This window comes from Erpetoichthys calabaricus, chromosome 9 (assembly GCF_900747795.2).
Source record: "Erpetoichthys calabaricus chromosome 9, fErpCal1.3, whole genome shotgun sequence".
Lineage (NCBI taxonomy): Eukaryota > Metazoa > Chordata > Cladistia > Polypteriformes > Polypteridae > Erpetoichthys > Erpetoichthys calabaricus.
This window is the reverse complement of record NC_041402.2, coordinates 43,272,685-43,291,232: the sequence shown is the minus strand read 5'-3', so window position 1 is coordinate 43,291,232 and position 18,548 is coordinate 43,272,685. Positions and strand designations below refer to the sequence as shown.

General features: G+C 38.5%; 1 protein-coding gene across 1 annotated transcript; it reads right to left on the bottom strand.

The window, feature by feature from the left end:
- Nucleotides 1-5,992: 5,992 nt before the first annotated feature.
- Nucleotides 5,993-17,957, bottom strand: LOC114657224 (5-hydroxytryptamine receptor 3A-like). The gene is made up of 8 exons (XM_051931757.1): nt 17,742-17,957; nt 16,256-16,324; nt 16,064-16,173; nt 13,084-13,253; nt 12,800-12,960; nt 12,208-12,415; nt 8,845-9,054; nt 5,993-6,889 (listed from the first exon to the last, which is right to left on the bottom strand). Exons 1-8 carry the CDS (start codon nt 17,955-17,957, stop codon nt 6,624-6,626), a joined length of 1,410 nt encoding a protein of 469 aa, XP_051787717.1. The 3' UTR covers nt 5,993-6,623.
- Between the last annotated feature and the right edge of the window lie 591 nt (nt 17,958-18,548).

Sequence of the window (18,548 nt, the reverse complement as noted above, 5' to 3'; positions counted from 1 at the left end):
CACCCAGTATTCTGTGGGGCAGCATTCCTGGATTTTGGGTCTATTTTGGATACCCACAGAGCATGATGGGAGTTGGAGTCCTGGAGTAGAGCCCTGCTGGATTTCATGGGTAACTCTGGAGAGCACTGCAGGAAAACAGGGTCCCTACTTTATGGGACTTCCATCTGACCCAGAAGTTCTAGCCCCGGATGTACTCCCAGGTCAGAAATAAAAGGAGCCACTTCATCTTGCCCAGAAAGTCAGTATTGGGAGGCAGAGGACGAGGTGTTTAAGATGAGTGGAAGGAGAGAGGAAGAATTATATGTTAACTGTATCTTTGATTCTGTGGCTGTGCTTACCTGTCCACTGAGTATGTGAGTAATTAACCGGGACAATATTTAAATGTGGGGTTTGGGGCCTAGTGGTGCTCCCTACTGGTTAGACAGGATTTAAAAGGACACAGCTCACTCTTTGGCCTTCAGTAAAGGCCCCCCACATTCATTTAAGTTTACCTTTTCAGCACTTTAATGCACTGTTGACCTACTAAGAAGACAGCAAAAATACTTCAGGATCTGGACAATCTCCAGAACCAAGTAGATCTGAAAAATGCAGATTACTATAGTTAGGAGAAGAGAACAATAAATAAAAATATAAAATTTGTGGCTCTGACTAGTGTTAAACGGTGGAATTCAGAAGTGTTTTCTGCAGCTCTGTTCGCTGGTGACCTAGCTCACCAAATATTTGTCTGGAAATTTGCTGTGCAACTAGCTTAGACAAATTTTAATTCCTAGTGTCCCATGATGCTTTGCAAAGCCATTGTGACATCACAGAGCTGTAGCAGCCCAAAGTATACCGTATAATGCTGATCCTATTAGTAGGATAAAAAATTAGCACAAAACTTGGAAATTCATTTAAACACAAAGAATGCACGCATATGGAAATTGTCTTTTTATATGGACTTGTATGTGACTTGTGTGTAACACCCTTTAATTGTGTTCCTTAGAGTGCTGTGCAGTTCATGGGAACAAGAAGGAGGGAAAAATCCATGTGATTTAGTGTTGTGCTTATTTGGTGGTAGCAGCAGTGAAATAAAAATACTGTATTTTTCTGTTCAAGAGAGGTGAGTACCTGCTCTCGAATTGTGATGAGTCTTAGTGTTCTGAAATTTACTTCTGTTATTTTTACCTCAGGGAGGCAGGGTGGCACAGTGGTTAGCACTACTGTTTTACTTCTGAAATCACATTTTTAGACACAATAATCAGTCCACCATAGCAGACAGACACTTCTGTATCCCCCATAGAAAGGAGCATTGCACCATTATAATCCACTCAAAACTAGTTCAGTTTCTCCTTCACCATTACCCTCAATACTTTTCACCAAGTTCAGTGAAGTTCCCAAACTTTTCCATGATTTTACTGAATTGGAAGTGAAGGGAATTCGATGGGGTTCACTCATCAATGGTGCGGACTTATATTCATTTAGGCATTCATATTGCCACATAGTACAAAGTGTATGTGTGTAAGTGACTCACACTACTAAAGTGGAGATATTGAGCGTGGTTCCCTCATGGACTTTCCCATAGGATCTGATCATGGACTGAATCAAATTGGATAAACAATATTATTCTTGCACATTCCTGAAAAAAGATCAGGAGCTGGGCACGAAAGCTTGGGGCTAAAGCCTCTGATGCCCCCACCTCACTACACTATGAGCCATCTCAGTTCAGAGATTTGCACTCTGGTAAGCACCAGTGGCCAATCACAAACCTGCAACATCTGGATTAGAATGTCCTTCAATACTGTAGATACTTCTTCTGAACGCTGCAAGCAGAGCACTTTTTCGTGACAACAAAATCTGGTCTTATCTTACTGATCGTTCTGCATAATACAACGGGTCTTTTAAAGTGATCTGACTGAACTATGAAGTCAGTTAAGTTCTCTTTCATACACTGTCATCTTTATTAATATTTGTACATGTTACTTTACAGAAATTATGTTAATTACTCCTGGTGCTCTTCTAGCATTTTTTTTTATTTTTTATTATTATTTCTGCTTGTTTTTCTAATGCAGAACTTTGTGTTTCTTATATTATTATTATTTAGCATTTAATATTTCATATTAGTTTGTGTCCAATTTACTAATTGATCTTTTTCTGTACTTATATTCCTATTGGTTTCTGTTCCGATATTTATAAGGTGTTTTCTGCATAGGAAAGGTGCTATATAAATTGCATGTATTATTTGTTATATTTAGGCCAGGGTTCCTCCTGTGGTTGGGGTTTATATCCTTGTTTTATATATTTTGTGTTCACTTTTGGGTCATTGTTTTATGCTAATGTTACATTCACTTATTATGTGCTTTGCTCTCTATGCCTATGTTAGGTCCCATGTGTTTTGTGGGAGATCCCCTCAAGGGCTGGAGCCCCCTGCCAGTCACCACCAGGATCTCCTCTCCACCCCATAAATCTGGAGGGTCTTCCACAGTTCCCTGCAGTTCATTTTGGATGCACTTAGAAGTGTTTGGTGAGTCCTGTGATTCTTCTATGCTTATTATAATTAATAGTTTTTTGGCTCTTTGCTCTGTTTTTTGACTTCACTTTGGATTTACTATCTTGGGACTTTTGTGTAGAATCAGATTTTGCTTTAGAGCATTTTTGTTACAAATAGATCTTTTATTTTATAAAGGTTCTTCCAGGCTCTTTTTGTGTCTGGTCGGGGTTTTATGGTGGTGTTTTTGGAACTGTCAGGATTTATGTGCTTTTCTAAGTTGTTCGGAAAGACAAACTGTCTGAGCTTCATTTATTAACTTTATTAATTGTACATTCTGCACTTCAGAATTCATTTCTGGGGGTTACAAGGAAGTAATTTCTGGCTAGTGCTCTGATCTGGAGTGAAACTGTTATGAAGGAAGGTTCTAAATAATCACCAGAGATAGACAGGATTTCAGTGGTCTGCCCAAGCTAGCCCCATCCCAGTCCAGCCAGCTTCCACAGTACTACCTGATGCTGCAGCCTAAGTACTTCTTCTTCTTCTTGTTCTTCCTCCTCCTCCTCGGGCCTAATCAGGGCCAGAAATGGGGAAGCTGGCATGCAAAGTTTAAAGTACATTTAAAGTTAAAAAATGATCTAAAATTGACTCTCAGGGTAAAATTTACATTTACTTATTTGGCTGACACCTTTATCCAAGGCGACTTACAACATTTATGATACAGTTGGTTACATTTCTTTTGGTTTTCCAATTGAAGCACAGGCAGGTCAAGTGACATACTCATGGTCACACAGTGTCAGTAGCCGGATATGAACTCACAACCTCAGGGTGTGAAGTCCAACGCTTTAACCACTAAATAAACCATGTCAAACCTTTGTCTTGAAAAGACCAATCCACCAAATAATCTTTATAAATACAGATGTTTATTCATAAAAAAGAAATATAAGAAAAATGCTCAAAAGTGCAAAAGGAGAAGACAGTCCTATAGCAAACAAATCCCAAAAGACAATCTGTAAGAAGTATCCCAGAAAAAAAAAAAAAAGAGTCAGAAATGCCAGAAATTCCAATAAAAAAATAATACTTACAAAACTTGACAGACTTCAATGCACCAGTCCTGAGCTCTCTGTTTTCCTGGCTTAAATAGCCAGAGAGGAGTCTCAGAAGTGGTGATGTCAGGCTGGCCCCGCCTCTTAGGGTGCCACCCACAAACACAAGCAACATAAGAGAACATCAGTTTACACATCGAAATGTATTATTTATAAATTCAACAATAAAAGAAAGCCAAATCAAAGAAAAACATTTTACATGAAATAAAACCAAAAATAGAAACAAAAAAACATGGAAAGTTTATAAATAACAAAAATATTAAAATACTACATACACAGAAAATAAACGGAGACAATGACACTGGCAGAATCATAATAGCTAGGACTTAAAATCCCCTCTTGTCCTCACAGCCATTAAGCTTGGGATTTGGAGATATCTCAAATAAACTGTGCTAGGCAAATTTTTGAAATTTCAAAATCTCAAATTAAAATTTACAAACTCATCTGTGTTAAAAAAGAAGCCTTCTGAGCAGCTTCAATTACAAATTAATGGCAGCAAAAATGATCCCCAATACAAATTAGTAAAATGGCATAAGATGCACACACACAAGCTGCTCATATAGCAGCTCACATCTCCTCCTGCTTAAGGTACTTACACATAAACATAAAGTGAAACAAAAAGTCACATATCTAGAAATGAACGCAAGAGAAAAACAATTATGTAAGTGTTGTATAAGCAAAAACTAAACAAAGATGTGCTCAGTATTTACAGTACCCCAAAAACAATATCACCCATTATTCTGCCCATTATGTTAACTCAGACCTGCTGTACATCCTGGTCTAAAGCAACAGTTTTACCTTGAGACTTCAACAGAGAAGTTAACCCTCCCAATCAAGTACTTTCAACAATGTTATGCTTTAAGAAATTTAAATTGCAATCTGTCACAGACCCTCGACAACTAACAACTAACAACAGAATATCAATTGATGCTGTTTTTCCATTACTTGAATTGGAATCTGTTGTCTGTGAAAGCTACTGAACCACCAGGCTATTTAAGCTACAGTTCTAACCACATGACACCGTGAAGTGCTGTTAAAAATCAAGTGTTTAATGTAGTCTGCTAACACGCGTGATTGCATTCTGTTATTACCATTATTTTTTAATATACTTCATTGTTTTAAAAATATTAATAGTTGACTTATTGTTGAAGTAACAACTACATTTAAATGCCCCCATTTTCAAATCAGTTAAATAAGCACGCCTCAATGTTATGTGAAGTGTAAATTTTCTAACTTGTTAATAAATGATTTGTCCAATTTAGGGTTGTAGAGACCTATCATGGGTTGCAGGGAAATTGGAGCCTATCATAGCAGGCACTGGGCACAAGACAGAAACAATACACAAACACACGGGCCAATATAGCAATGCCAAGTCACCCAACCTGCTTGCCTTTGGACTGTGGGTGGAAAACCACATAAACACAGGAAGAACATGCAAACTCCACATAGGGAGCACCTGGGGCACAAACCTCAAGTGTCCTTGTTGTGAGGCAGCAGCACCACCATTGTGCCACCCTAGTATTTGTATACAATAATGATTTACTATGATATCAGTTTGTTGGTATTCTGTGTCACACATGTGCGATTGGGAGGCAGCTAGTAGTACCACGCCAGACCAGGGGGTGGCAAGCTGCACTAACTTTCTCTCTACATCCTCTGCAGACTATCTCCGTGAAATCCCACTAGGTTCTGGCCCCATAGATGACATCACTTCCAGGCCTGAAGACGTTACTTCCTGTCATGGCCTTTAAAACCGCCATCTTGTCAAACCAAAATCAGTTTTGTTTTGGACCTCAGCCTGAACACAACTCATCAAAACTTAACATTTTGCAGCCAGGGCACAATATATGGGTGGCTTTATCACAGTGGCGTAGTCGGCAGGATGCAAGCCCAGAAGAAACCGGGAGAGGAACTGAAGGATAACCAGGTGGGAGAGTACCAGGGCTGAGTTTCTGGGTGCGAGGTTTGTCCTGTGGTTCGGAAAAACCCGATGCAGGCTCTGCTCCCATTAGAAATGTCTGAGCTACTAAAAAACAAAAGGTTTGGGGCAGCCACCCATATATTGTGCCCTGGCTGCAAAAGGTTACATTTTGATTAGTTGTGTTAAGGTTGAAGTCTAAAACAGAACTGATTTTGGTTTGGCAAGATGGCGGTTTTAAAGGCCATGACAGGAAGTGACGTCATCTGGGCAGGAACCGGAAGTGACGTCTTCAGGACTGGGAATGACGTCATCTATTGGCCTGGCCCCGTAAGTGACGTCATCTATGGGTCCCGGCACCTAGTGGGATTTCCCGGTGATAGCCTGCAGAGGACAGAGAGAGAAAGTTAGTGCAGCTCGCCACCCCCTGGTCTGACATGGTACTACTATTATTTAGGCACTCTAGCTGCCTCCCAGTCGCATGTGTGTGACACCTGATATATTGTTTTTTATGCAAAGTGCATTGTAATTTTATGAAGTCTGCACTGAACATCTGTTTATGAAATTCAATCTGCAGTTTCACACTTTCTGCCTGTGTAAATGCTCACAATGAAGCGGCTCCCTAGTAGATAGCCTAACCTAATAAGGACTGATTTCAGGAAGATGTTGTGAATTGGGAGGATTCTTTAAATGGAAAATCAGATTAAGAATTAAACAGTTTGATGAAAGATACTACAATGATTGCAAACTATAACTCTCTCATTTTGAGTGGGGTCAATTACGAGCATCTTACAGGCTTATGGAAGTCATAGAGGAGGTGATGATTTCCTGATGACTTCCAGAGATGTGTTTGTATGGGTACGCAGCTAACTGGTAAACTGAGTTTGTATTCAGTGAGGACAGTACATTTCTCAGTTATTCTCCGTTCATTCTGTTATCATCATCTGTTAGAATGATCAGCTTGTGTTTAATGCAGTAAATTTTGAGCAAAAACCAGTGAATCAAATTGGTGGAAAGCAATGTAATTTTCTCATGAGTCAAAAAAACACCTTTTCAGGCTAACACTGAAAATAAAAAATGGCCAACGTGTACATGTAAGAGAGTGCATTGCAAAATTCAGTCTGTAGTTTTATTCTCATCCTCTTCCCCAAACAGCTATTACTGCTGTCATACTGATCACCATAGTCAAGAAGTAAAGGATGCACGTGAACCTGTCCACCACATAAGACACCATCTGCCACTCTGAGCGAGTCTCTTCATCTTGTCTGATTTTGGCCAACTGCTGACGAATCCTGGTGACTTCAGAGAGCAATTTCCTCCAGAGCTTGACTTGTGCTCTGCTATTGTCCACAGCCTGTTCTTCTTTCATTGTTTCTGATAAATTATTTGCCAGGTTGATGTCTAGAAAAAGTAAAAGGAAAAAATGAAACTGCCAAAATGTAATACATAAGGCAAGTCTGATTTATAGCACGAAATGAGCAAAATATGAAATGAGACTGACTACTGAAAACAGAAATGGTAAGAATTGTTTTACACTTGGAATTTTCTAACTTAACCAAACATAAAAAGTCCACAGTCACACAAATTAAGGAATAATGGCTTGTACATGTCTTTCAATATGCTTTCCATAATACAATATAACATTCATCTTAAAGAAATAGCATAAAAGGTTAATAAATGTCATACACCTGTTCAGGCATATCAAGAAACCCAATATAAAAGTCAAGTGAACAACAAAATGTACTGAAAGATGACTAAGAAATCAGCAGATGTCCAGTGAACAACCAGATTGGGCAATTGTTACATACACAGAAATTTCAAGGGTGGTGGCTCAACCCAAAAGATATAAGATGTATCAGAATATAATAAAATAGATTTTTATTTTATATAGATCATTTGGGTGTAAACTAATGACCAACCAGAGTTGCTTGCATTGCTATGTAAATTCTGTTGCTTATAAAATAGATTTACACCTTTAATATTTGACCATTCTCATCATGCTGTAACAGACTGCTGTAAAGAATGCTCCCTCCTCAGCTTGGTGACGCAGATAGACAAGCTTTTCTCCTGGCTGATTTCAGTAATCAGCTTTTACCAGATTTGTCCTTTTACAGGATAAGTTTCTTTCTTTAATTAAGACTAGGGCACTTCGCCCCCTGCTCACTTTGCTCGCCAACTTCCAGCCTGTGCTATGCGCTAGCCTCTTTGCAGTTCTGCCACTTGCGTATGCGGATGTACAATTTAAACAGATTTTTATTTTCATGGGAATTGTTACATATGCTTCAATACAAGTTATAACTGCCCATGATTAAATTCAGTTTTTTTCTCTCTATTAAATAAAATGACTTTTTTGAATGTTTGGCTCTGAGATTTATTAATTGTCTTTGCAAAAGCTATTATAACCGGAAACTGTTAATATTTTAATACAAATGGCATATCAAGATCTCCTTTGTTGTCTAATGTTATCCGTGGAAGATGTACTACATTACCTTTCTTGGATACATCCTTCTTTCTACAGTAATTTGTGTGTTGTAAGACCGGACGTTGTTAACGGTTGTAGATATTCTTGGGGTTTTGTAAGATGTTGTTTTCATCTTCCGCACGATCACCACCAGCTGTTTCAGCATAGTCTATTGATATGCATTTAACCAATTTGATGTGTAACCAATCGACATTTTTGTCGTTAATTCATTTGACTGGCCTGTTTCTCTGTACTAGGATTGCACGTGTACTCATTTTTTATGTTGATAACCCCTCATGATGAAATTCTTCAATAGGATTTCAACATAATAAGTCTTCTTTAATTGGGAACTTAAAGTGAGGAAAATGTTAAAATGTATAAGAGCTGAGAGCGCAGTGTCAGTGTGTCTGACAAAAGCATTCACATGAATGAGCGGCGAGAGGACTGTGGTCTTGTTTGAAAATGTTTGAGAGGAGGGCGTGACTTCAAAACACTCAAGGCAAAAGTCTCGTCTCGTGGGACTTGAAAAAATCTCTCTTCCAAAATGTCTCATCTCCAAAAAGTCTCGTCACGTCAAAGGATTTTTTTATATAATAGAGAGATTTGTTCTGTTAGAGGATAAGTTTCCTTCTTTAATTAAGATGTTGATTTATACCACACATGTGGAAAATAGATGATACATGTATATTTCATAAATATTATGATATACACACAATGTTTAGATTTATACTGTAAACACCTTATTAAGGAATATCCTGCCTGTCTTTTAGTTACTGTATTGTGTTCCATATGGACTTCCAGAATAGCATTACATTTTATCTCATCACTGATTATTTGGCTTAATCTTTAAAAATTGCAATCTTACACATTGAGGGTATACTGTGTTAAGTCTTACTTGTAAAAGTATGATTGATTTCTGCTGCATCTCCACTACCTACAGGTTGGTGTTTCACCAGCAAAATCTTTGCCAGATATGTCAGCACCCATTTCTTCAAAAAAATAGGGACACCTTTCCGCATTGAAGATAATTCCACCATATAAAGGATGCTAATTGTTGCAAAGATGCTGATAACCATCAGGGCAATGCTGAGTGAAAAGAAGACTCCTGAAATGATAAATGAAAACAGTGACAAAAAAGTTGTACAAATGTGTGAAAAATGAAATGTTCTTACTTTGTAAGTCATGAGATGTTGGCGCTCATAGTGACTGCAGGGGGCAGTATGGGGGTGTGCTATCAACAACAATTTGGCACTGGAATGCTGTTAACATCGAAAATACATCATTGAATAAAACATGGAATTTGTACTGTTCACACATACACTCACACACATACTGTAAGTTAATGTTTAACATGGATATCTTGCAAACTTAAATGGTCCTAATGTCCATTATAGAAAGTTAAAAACAAGTAATTTATGTAGATTTTGGTGTCATGTGCATTTAGAAGTCCTGGAGGACTCAAAACAAGAAGTAGGGCTGTCAGCTCCAACAGAAATTTAGCACTGCATAACAGTCAAACCAGAATTTAGTACACTTGTTGATTGTGTTGGCACACACGTTGAAAGCCTTATTCATCTCTTAATTTTCTAGACATATTTATTCCAATTCAAGATAATGGAAGCCAACATACCTGTGTCATGGCTAAGGCGTGACCCAGTCCAGGACAACGTGCCAGCATGTCTCACATACACTCACTTAGACGTACATCAACCCATTCCAGGCCAATTCACCTATCAATGTAAACTGCACAGTTTTTGGGATATGGAGGAATCAAGAGAAGCTGCAGCCTTAGGAAAAGGTTCAGACATCATCCAGACAGTGCCCATGCCAGGATTTGAACCCACTCAGTTGCTGCTGTGGTGCAGAAGTGCTGAACAGTGTACCACTGTGCCACCTCACCATGGCAGGTCTTACATAAAATGAAACATAAATATAAAAGAATATTTATCTTCTTCCAAATCAAATTTGCACTTAGAGGATCTGTACAAAACTTTTTCAAAACCTGGCAGGATCTAATCAATAACATTTTAGAATAAGCATTTAAATTGAGGAAGCAGGTTTTCTCCCCTCTTTTACTAATTTTATCTTTATTCATTTATTTACTTATTTTTACTAGCTTAAAGTTTTACTCTGCTGGCCTAACTCTCTTTCTCAGGGGTGGGGGTTGATTTATTTCGATAAATTTCGATTTATTTTGGTAAAACTTGAGTTAGTTGTATAGAATGTTACTTGATTTTAAAAAAATCAATAAAATAAAAAAAAGAATATTTATCTTCAAACTGTAAATCCTATAACTGTAACATAGGGTTCACAGCAAGAACCAGCTCTGGCCAGGGCTCTGTTTCATCACAGGGCACATTCGTGTAGGTAAGCCTCTTGCTCGTGTCTGAGCGCACAACCACACAAAGCTGTTTTAGAGTTGCCCATTAGCTAAACACGCATCTCTTTGAAACAAATGAGAAAAAATGGAGTACCTGAAGAAAAGCCATTAACATCCTAAAGATGCCCAGGGAAGGTAATTTGGTAACTCTAAATTGGTCTCTATGATTAAATGTCTGCGGTGGGTTGGCACCCTGCCCGGGATTGGTTCCTGCCTTGTGCCCTGTGTTGGCTGGGATTGGCTCCAGCAGACCCCCGTGACCCTGTGTTCGGATTCAGCGGGTTGGAAAATAGTTGGAAAATAGATGGATGGATGGATGTGAGTGTGTGTCCCTTGATAGATTGGGTTCCTGTCTGATACTACTTCTTGCTTTTTACCCAGTTTACTGAGAAAAGCTCAAACCCCTGCATCCATAAACAGGATTATGTAAGTTTGATAGAGGAAGGATTGATTTTTCAGCCTGTATTGTGAATGGCTAAGAAGCAGAGTTGTTCCAGGACATCAAAAAGTGAGAATTATATTCCGTTTTGTAGCATCTTTTCCAACACAGACATGCATAGTGGACTGAGCACATGTTACAAATACATTCAAGGAATAAGTCATGGTGGTCATTAGGCTCTGTGGGCCTTGTCTTGTAGATCACTGAAGTAAAGCCCTAGTGAAGAGTTCAAGGAATTGTGCTATAGAGGCAGTAATTCTGTGCAAATACATAATTCTGATATTTTTACCATTATCAGAAAAGCATATCAGATATATTAGTAATATGTGTATTTGTTAAAAATTTTAATTATGTGGTGGAATGGCATACCTCATCCCTGGCTTGATTCCTGGCTGTCATGCCTTATGTGAGTGTAGTGCCCCATTTAGGGTTATTTTGTTTTTTACATCCATTTCTACTCTGATAGGCTTCAACTTCTCAAAACAACCAAGTGAGAAAGCAGGTTCAGAAAATTAATTATAAGGTATCTGAGCATACAGTGTCATAGGTATAAGGTTGGTAAAAGGTAGTGGTAGGAACCATCTTAAGTGGTGCCCAAAAAGTGAAACATTCTCTTCCCCAGAAAGCTAGAGGGAGGCACTTCAGCAGATGTCAGGGATGCTTGTCCATCTGCTAAGAGAGAGAGAGAGAGAGAGAGAGATAAAAGCCATGAAGGGCTGACGAAGAAGACACACAAGCTCTTAGCCAATGTGTGTCTGAACAGGGTCATGATTATAAGAACATTTTTACAATTTAAGCTTAAGGTCACAGAGGACTCATCAGATGGTACACAATACTGTGCCTGACTGAAAGGCGTGTTATCATTTGGCCCATTTAAAGAAATAGACAGCAGGAAACTTGGCCCTTTAAGAACTACTGAGGGTTCAAATGAGCAGGGACTCAAGACATCCCTATAGGAGGTCCTATCCTGGTGGTCCTGTTGCCAGAGTGTGTCGTCTTGACCCAAGATGTGATACTGGGAAGTTTTTTTGCCTCCTGTGTGCAATGGTTAGACAGTCTAAAACTGGGAGAATGCTCGGCTCAAAGACTTAACCAGATGGAGGATGAAGACTCACTGAGACCCAAAGAAAGTGAGAAGGGAGTTAAGAATGGAGATCATTTAAAATGGGATACTTCAGAGACGTACATTTGGATGACTCACCTCACCAAACAGACACAGATTATATTTATAGTATTTACAGTAGGTATTGAAAATACAGTGAAACAGCAGATTCATTGCCTGGTCTTTTCTTGTGTACTTTGTGTGCTCCTTATGTTGATTTTTTTCTATGTATTATTTTATAGTAAACACCCCAGTTTTGATGGACTGTGCCTTGTCATTGTTCTTGTCATGGGGAGACACCATAAGGAAGCTCCTCTTTCACAAGAGTTGTCTTTACCTAACAAAGGTGTACTGCTAGTACTTGGCAGAAGGTCATTCATGATCAGTAGCAGCACAGAAAATCCGAGGACAACTGTGATCTTGAATCCTAATCTTTCCCCTCCATTAATGGGAATAAACATGCTGGCAAAGTCGAGGATGATGAGGAAACATGCTGGAACCACCAGATTAATAATATAGAGCACTGGTATTCGCCGTAGGTTTAACTGGAAAAAAGAAGAAGGAAAGTTATGGAAGATTTATGCTCTCTGCTCACATCTGGCCTCATCTAAATCTTCAAAGGAAGCATTAATAGTTTCAGTTTATGACTTTCATGAGGACACCCACATCCTGCTTAAATGCTATTACTATTTATTTTTTACATCTGTTGTTTTAGCAGGTGTGTCTCTGTCTGCAGCAGTTTTTCAAAAAGGAAGTTTTCTAATTCAGAATAATGACTATTTACTTAATGCTGAGACTGCCTGCTTTATGGAAGACGAGTATGTTGTGTAAACCTGGCACAGACAGTTAAATGCCTCCAAGACAAATCCATTCATCCATTATTGGTGCAGTGAGCATACTGTACAATTAAGGCATATGGGAGAACTTACTGTGTATCTGACTTTACTAAATACTTCCTCTCCAAATGTCAGATTTTGGTTACTGACTTCAATACTCTGAAGATCCCATTCTCCTCTATCAATATAGTGTTGGTCAGTAAGCTTCTGTACGGTGGTGGAATTGGATGCAGCTCCCACAATTATTTCCTCCACTGTAATAAAAAGTACAAGCAATGCTATACATTTTGTGAAAATGGTAGGAGCTTTCAAGCAGAAGGAGGAATGGAAATCCCCCGACTGGATGAATCTTATTTTGGATTTACAGAGCAACTCACCTGTATTTACATAAGGGCCGAATGTTAAAAAGCATGTCTGCCTATCAAATGGAAACCCATATGCATTCATATTGCAGCTGGTGACAATCCTCCAGGGCTTGGACTGAGAAACAGTGCCATCATAGTTTATTTCTAGAAAATTGACTTTGATGGATAAATCTTCATCTATGCTGCATAGAGAAGAGCAAGCTGTTATGGCAATAATATATTTCAAGAATTATAGCTATTCCAACCTGAATGGTTCATGTGATTAGCAATTCTCACTTTACAAGATCAATACAACAATCAGTCACAACATTAAAATCACCTGCCTAATATTGTGTAGGTCTCCCTCATGCCACCAAAACAGCTCTGACTTGTCGAGGCATGGACTCCACTAGACCCCTGAAGATGTCCTGTTGGTATCTGGCACAAACACATCAGCTGTAGACGCTGTAAGTCCCGTAAGTTGTGAGGTGGGGTCTCCATGGATTGTTTTTTCAGCAAATCCCACAGATGCTTGATTGGATTGAGATTTCGGGAATTTGGAGGCCAAGTCAACACCTTTTTGTCATGTTCTTTAAACCATTCCTGAACAATTTTTTCAGTGTGACAGAGTGCATTATCCCACTGAAAGAGGCCACTGCCATCAGGCAACACCATTGCCATGAAGGGGTTTATGTGGTCTACAACAATCTTTAGGTAGGTGGTACATGTCAAAGTAACATCCACATGAATGCCAGAACCCAAGGTTTCCCAACAGAACACTTCCAAAAGAGCATCACAGTGCTTCTGCCGACTTGCCTTCTTCTCATAGTGCATCCTGCTATCATCTTTTCTCCAGGTGAATGACGCACACACACCTGGCCATCCACATGATCTAAAAGAAAATATGATTCACCAGACCAGGCCACCATCTTCCATTGCTCCACAGTCCAGTTCTGACACTTATGTGCCCATTGTAGGCGCTTTTGTAGGTGGACAGGGGGCAGCATCACTAGTCTACAGCTACGAAGTCCCATGCACTACAAGCTGTGATGCACTTTTTGTTCTGACACCTTTCTCTAATGGCCAGCATTAATTGTTTCTGTAAGTTGTGCTACAGTAGCTCTTCTGCGGGAATGGACCAGACAGGCTAGCCTTTGCTCCATACATACATCAGTTAGCCTTGGTCACCTATGGTTCACTGGTTGCCCTTTCTTGGTCCACTTTTGGTAGGTACTAACCACTGCATATTGGGGACACCCCATAAGACCTGCCATTTGGGAGATGCCCTGACCCAGTCATCTAGACTTAACATTTTTGCCCTTTTCAAAGTTACTCTGAACCTTACACTTGCCCATTTTTCCTGCTTACCCTTAAGAAGTGACTGTTCAATTGCTGCCTAACATTTCCCACACCTTGACATTGTAAAAAGATAATCAACATTATTCACTCCACCTGTTAGTGGCTTTAATGTTGTGACTGATCAGTGTATGTTGACAGTCTCAAGCCGTACAATAAGAATACACGGCAAGTGTGGAAGGCACCTAGAATGATGAAAATTAATAATATAAAAAGAAGAAATATCAGACCTGCAGAAAAACAGAAATCCATGTAAAAATAATTAAAAACTCCTTGTGCCTGTTGTTCCAGTGTAAGTTACTACTGCACTGTTACTAATTGCAGTATAATTACTTTATTGCTCATGGTATAACGTTATTATACAGTATTTTTACAGTAAATGATTTTATCTCCTATTTGTGTTGCTAATTTCTGTCACTGTGTTGAGAACTTCCTGCTTGTGAATTGCGTGAGCTAAGATCTTATTAGCCTTCTCTCTGAGTTCATAATAATGATGTTGTGCTGTTTCTTTTGATGTCAAGAGATTCAATTCTGATTGTAGAGTCTTGTCATTTCCCGGCAATTCCCTCTTTTGGAGAACTGGCAAATTCTCAGTCTATTTTGGAGAGCTCACTGATTAACTCTGACACCATCTTGGTTTCCAATTTGTTTTTATGGGAAAGATATGAAATAATCTGTCCTCTAAAAAATGCCTTCAGAGTTTCATAAAGTATTCCTGAGGAAACCTCTGAGGATGCATTTGTCTCTAAAAGATAATCCATTTGTTTGGAAGTGAATTCTGTAAAGTTCACATCTGCTAATGACAGGGAATTAAGGCGGCATCTACAAATTGAGTGTATCAGGCTCGAGCTCCAAACTCAGAGGGGCATTATCAGTAATAACAATAGCATTGTATTTACAAGATTTGATAGTCGGCAATAAATTATTATCGATGAAGAAATAATCAGATATCGAGTAACTATGATGTACTGGTGAGAAGAAGGAATATTCTCTTGAATTTGGATTTAAAAATATCCATGGGCGTAACATTATAGGTAAGTACACTTTACCCATTTTAATTTCATACCTAGTTGCGTGCTTAGCCTTATGTATGCAGTAACTGTGTTTAGCTATACTGTTGTTAAGAAGAAAATTGCTGTGCAGTTGACTGAAAACACAGAAATTTCACATAAAGTACACTAAATGTTTTCATTATTCAGCTGAACACTTTTCAAGGAAACAAGAGGAAGTGACTCTGAATTCCTATATGTGTTGCACTTTTTATTCTGCACTATGGTAATATCTATCTATCTATCTATCTATCTATCTATCTATCTATCTATCTATCTATCTATCTATCTATCTATCTATCTATCTATCTATCTATCTATCTATCTATACAGTATCATCAAGTCCACATATCCTAAAGACAAAGGTTCCACATTCAAAACATGCACTGTATCTGCAGATAGGCTGACTTAAAATATTGTGATAAAACGAAAGCCTCCCATGCATGAACATTCATGTTGTTCACCCTGTACATTTATTTAATTAACCCACACAAAGTACAATAAACAGTTGGTTTCTAGATATGACTGTTGTGTGCTGCACCATAATTTGTTTTTTTTTTTTTTGACAAAGATGACCGTTTACATAAATGAACCACAAGTTTGCTTACTTTTCATAAATATAGATATCAGGCATCCATAGAATGTCCAAGGGGATCTTCATTTTTTTTATTCCACAGAAATCATCTGGATTCCATGAAATAAAACTATTTTTCCAAGTCTACAAATAAACAGCAGTAAAAGCAATCTGTGATTTATAATAAGCAAATGTAGGGAGAAAGAAAATTTAAATTGCTAGAAATATTAGATTGAGCTCTAACACTCACCATTTCAAACCACACTATACTTGTAAGTCTTTGAGTCTTCCCATCCTAGAAAAAGCATAGTTGCAAAGAAACAGCAAGAGAAAAAAATAGGAAAAAAAAATTATATTATAGAATTAACTTGCATGTACAAAATGTGTAGAAATTTCATTTTAATATAATATAATATATACTGTAATACGCTGTGACTGTGTTTGTCTGTCCAGGATTTTAAATCACCTGTAGCTCACAAACCATTTGACCTATTGACCTGAAATTTGGTACACATATACTAAGTGACGTCTACTATCTGCTTTCGGGGTGATGATTGACCTCCAAGGCTATTCCTCTTTTTATTTTAATTTTATTTTATTGTAGATTCAACTCTCGCCAGCAGGGTGGCTGTGCGGCACATGCGTACAGGTGCCGTTCTCATCCCTACCACCTTCGCCGTCACTTCCCCTACCTCTTCATATCTTAAATTATTCTTGAGACAGATTGAAGACTTAAGTGCCAGCTTAAGTGAAAAATTAAAGAAAACTTACTAAGTAATTGCAACACAAAAACTGACTTAATCAGTTTTAACGCGAAAGAAGAGAAGAAGCAGGCTGCTAGGGTGGAGAAAAGACGAGCTGCTCAGGAAGCAGCAAGCGCATCAACCTCTGAGCAAACGAATGCTAAACGTACAGAGAAGGAGGATGAAAACTAGGAATGCTCAAGTCAAGTGCATAGAGAAAACACTAGAAATCTGATCCAATCCACATGGCACAACTTATTATATAATGTAAATCATGCTCACCTTCTATAGTTTTGCTAGTAGAGCTATGTGCTAAATTCTAATTTTAACTTACATACCATTAAAATCTAATCGCAGTTGCTAGTATTCCTGCTACACTACTTTGACCGTCAAACACAAAAACAACTTTTGCTAAAGGTTCAGTGAAAGAAGAATAATTCATTTTTAGAAATCATAAGTATTACTGAAATTCTGTTATTCCCATATGATCTGTCAGTGGTAAGGGGCGGCAGAGTGTAGTGCTGCTGCCTCGCAGTAAGGAGGCCATGGTTCATATCCTGGGTTCTCCCTGTGTCGAGTTTGCATGTTCTCCTTCTGTCTGTGTGGGTGTTCCCTGGGTGCTCTGTTTTTGTCCCACTGTCCAATAATATGCAGGTTTGGTGAACTGGAAATGCTAAATTGGCCCTAGTGTAGGTGGGTATGTGTGGTTGCTCTTCGATGGACTGGCACCCTGTCCAGGGTTTGTTCCTGCCTTGCACCCTCTGCTAGCTGGGATAGGCTCCAGCACCCCTGTGACCCTGATCTGGATTAAGTGGGTCAGACAATGGGATGACATGGCTTTCTGCCCTTGTTGTTCTACAGCATATTTAAGGATTATATAGTGTAGTCAAAACAGCAATGGTAGGACTTTGGTCCCTTCAGCAATACTGTAAGGATTAAGTGTTTTTTTTTTTGCAAAATGTGACTTACAAGTTGAACAATGTTATCCAATGACATATCCACTTCGACGTAAGTTGGATCTTGCCAGTTGGTAACTGGACGCACCATAAGAAAGCGCTGAGTATCTGTTAGATTGAGGTATTCCACCAGGTCAGTGTAAGAGCAGCTTGTTGTTGCGAATGAAGCATCTGGTAAAGGAAAAGAGATTACAACTGAAACATTGATCTGTTTTATATTGCAGCTCATTTCATTCAATTCAGTTTATTTTTGTAGAGATATCTCTTCACAGAGTGTAGGTGCAGAATGCTATAACAAGTTCTCAGGTAAGATGCAAGTATAGATTTTACAAATTACTAAATGCTGAAGTAGTATACATAAAAACACAGAATTATTTAAACACAAAAAGCAAAGTAGGATCTGATTAACATACTTGGACACCAACAATATCTGTCCATGCATTATGGCCAGTTGAGAACGGAGAAGAGGAAAACAAATACTTCAGGCAGCAGGCATCCCTGGAGAAAATAAACCTCCAGGGGCTCCACAGTCAATTGTAACAGTGAAAATAAAAGAGAAAGTAGGACACAATCAAAGGCTTAGTCCACACTTCTACATTTTCTTTTAAAAACTGTGTTTTTAAATGAAAACAATCTCCATTCACACTAGCATTTTTACATTGTTTATTAAAGTATCTCCATCTATATTAAAACAACTGAAAATGCATAAACCATAATTGTCTGCCAACAATGGGCATGCATGCAGCATAGACATCTTAAACTGGGCCTACACTGTGCAGTTTTGGCATGATTTTTGTCCAATTTGCAGTCACTGACTGAT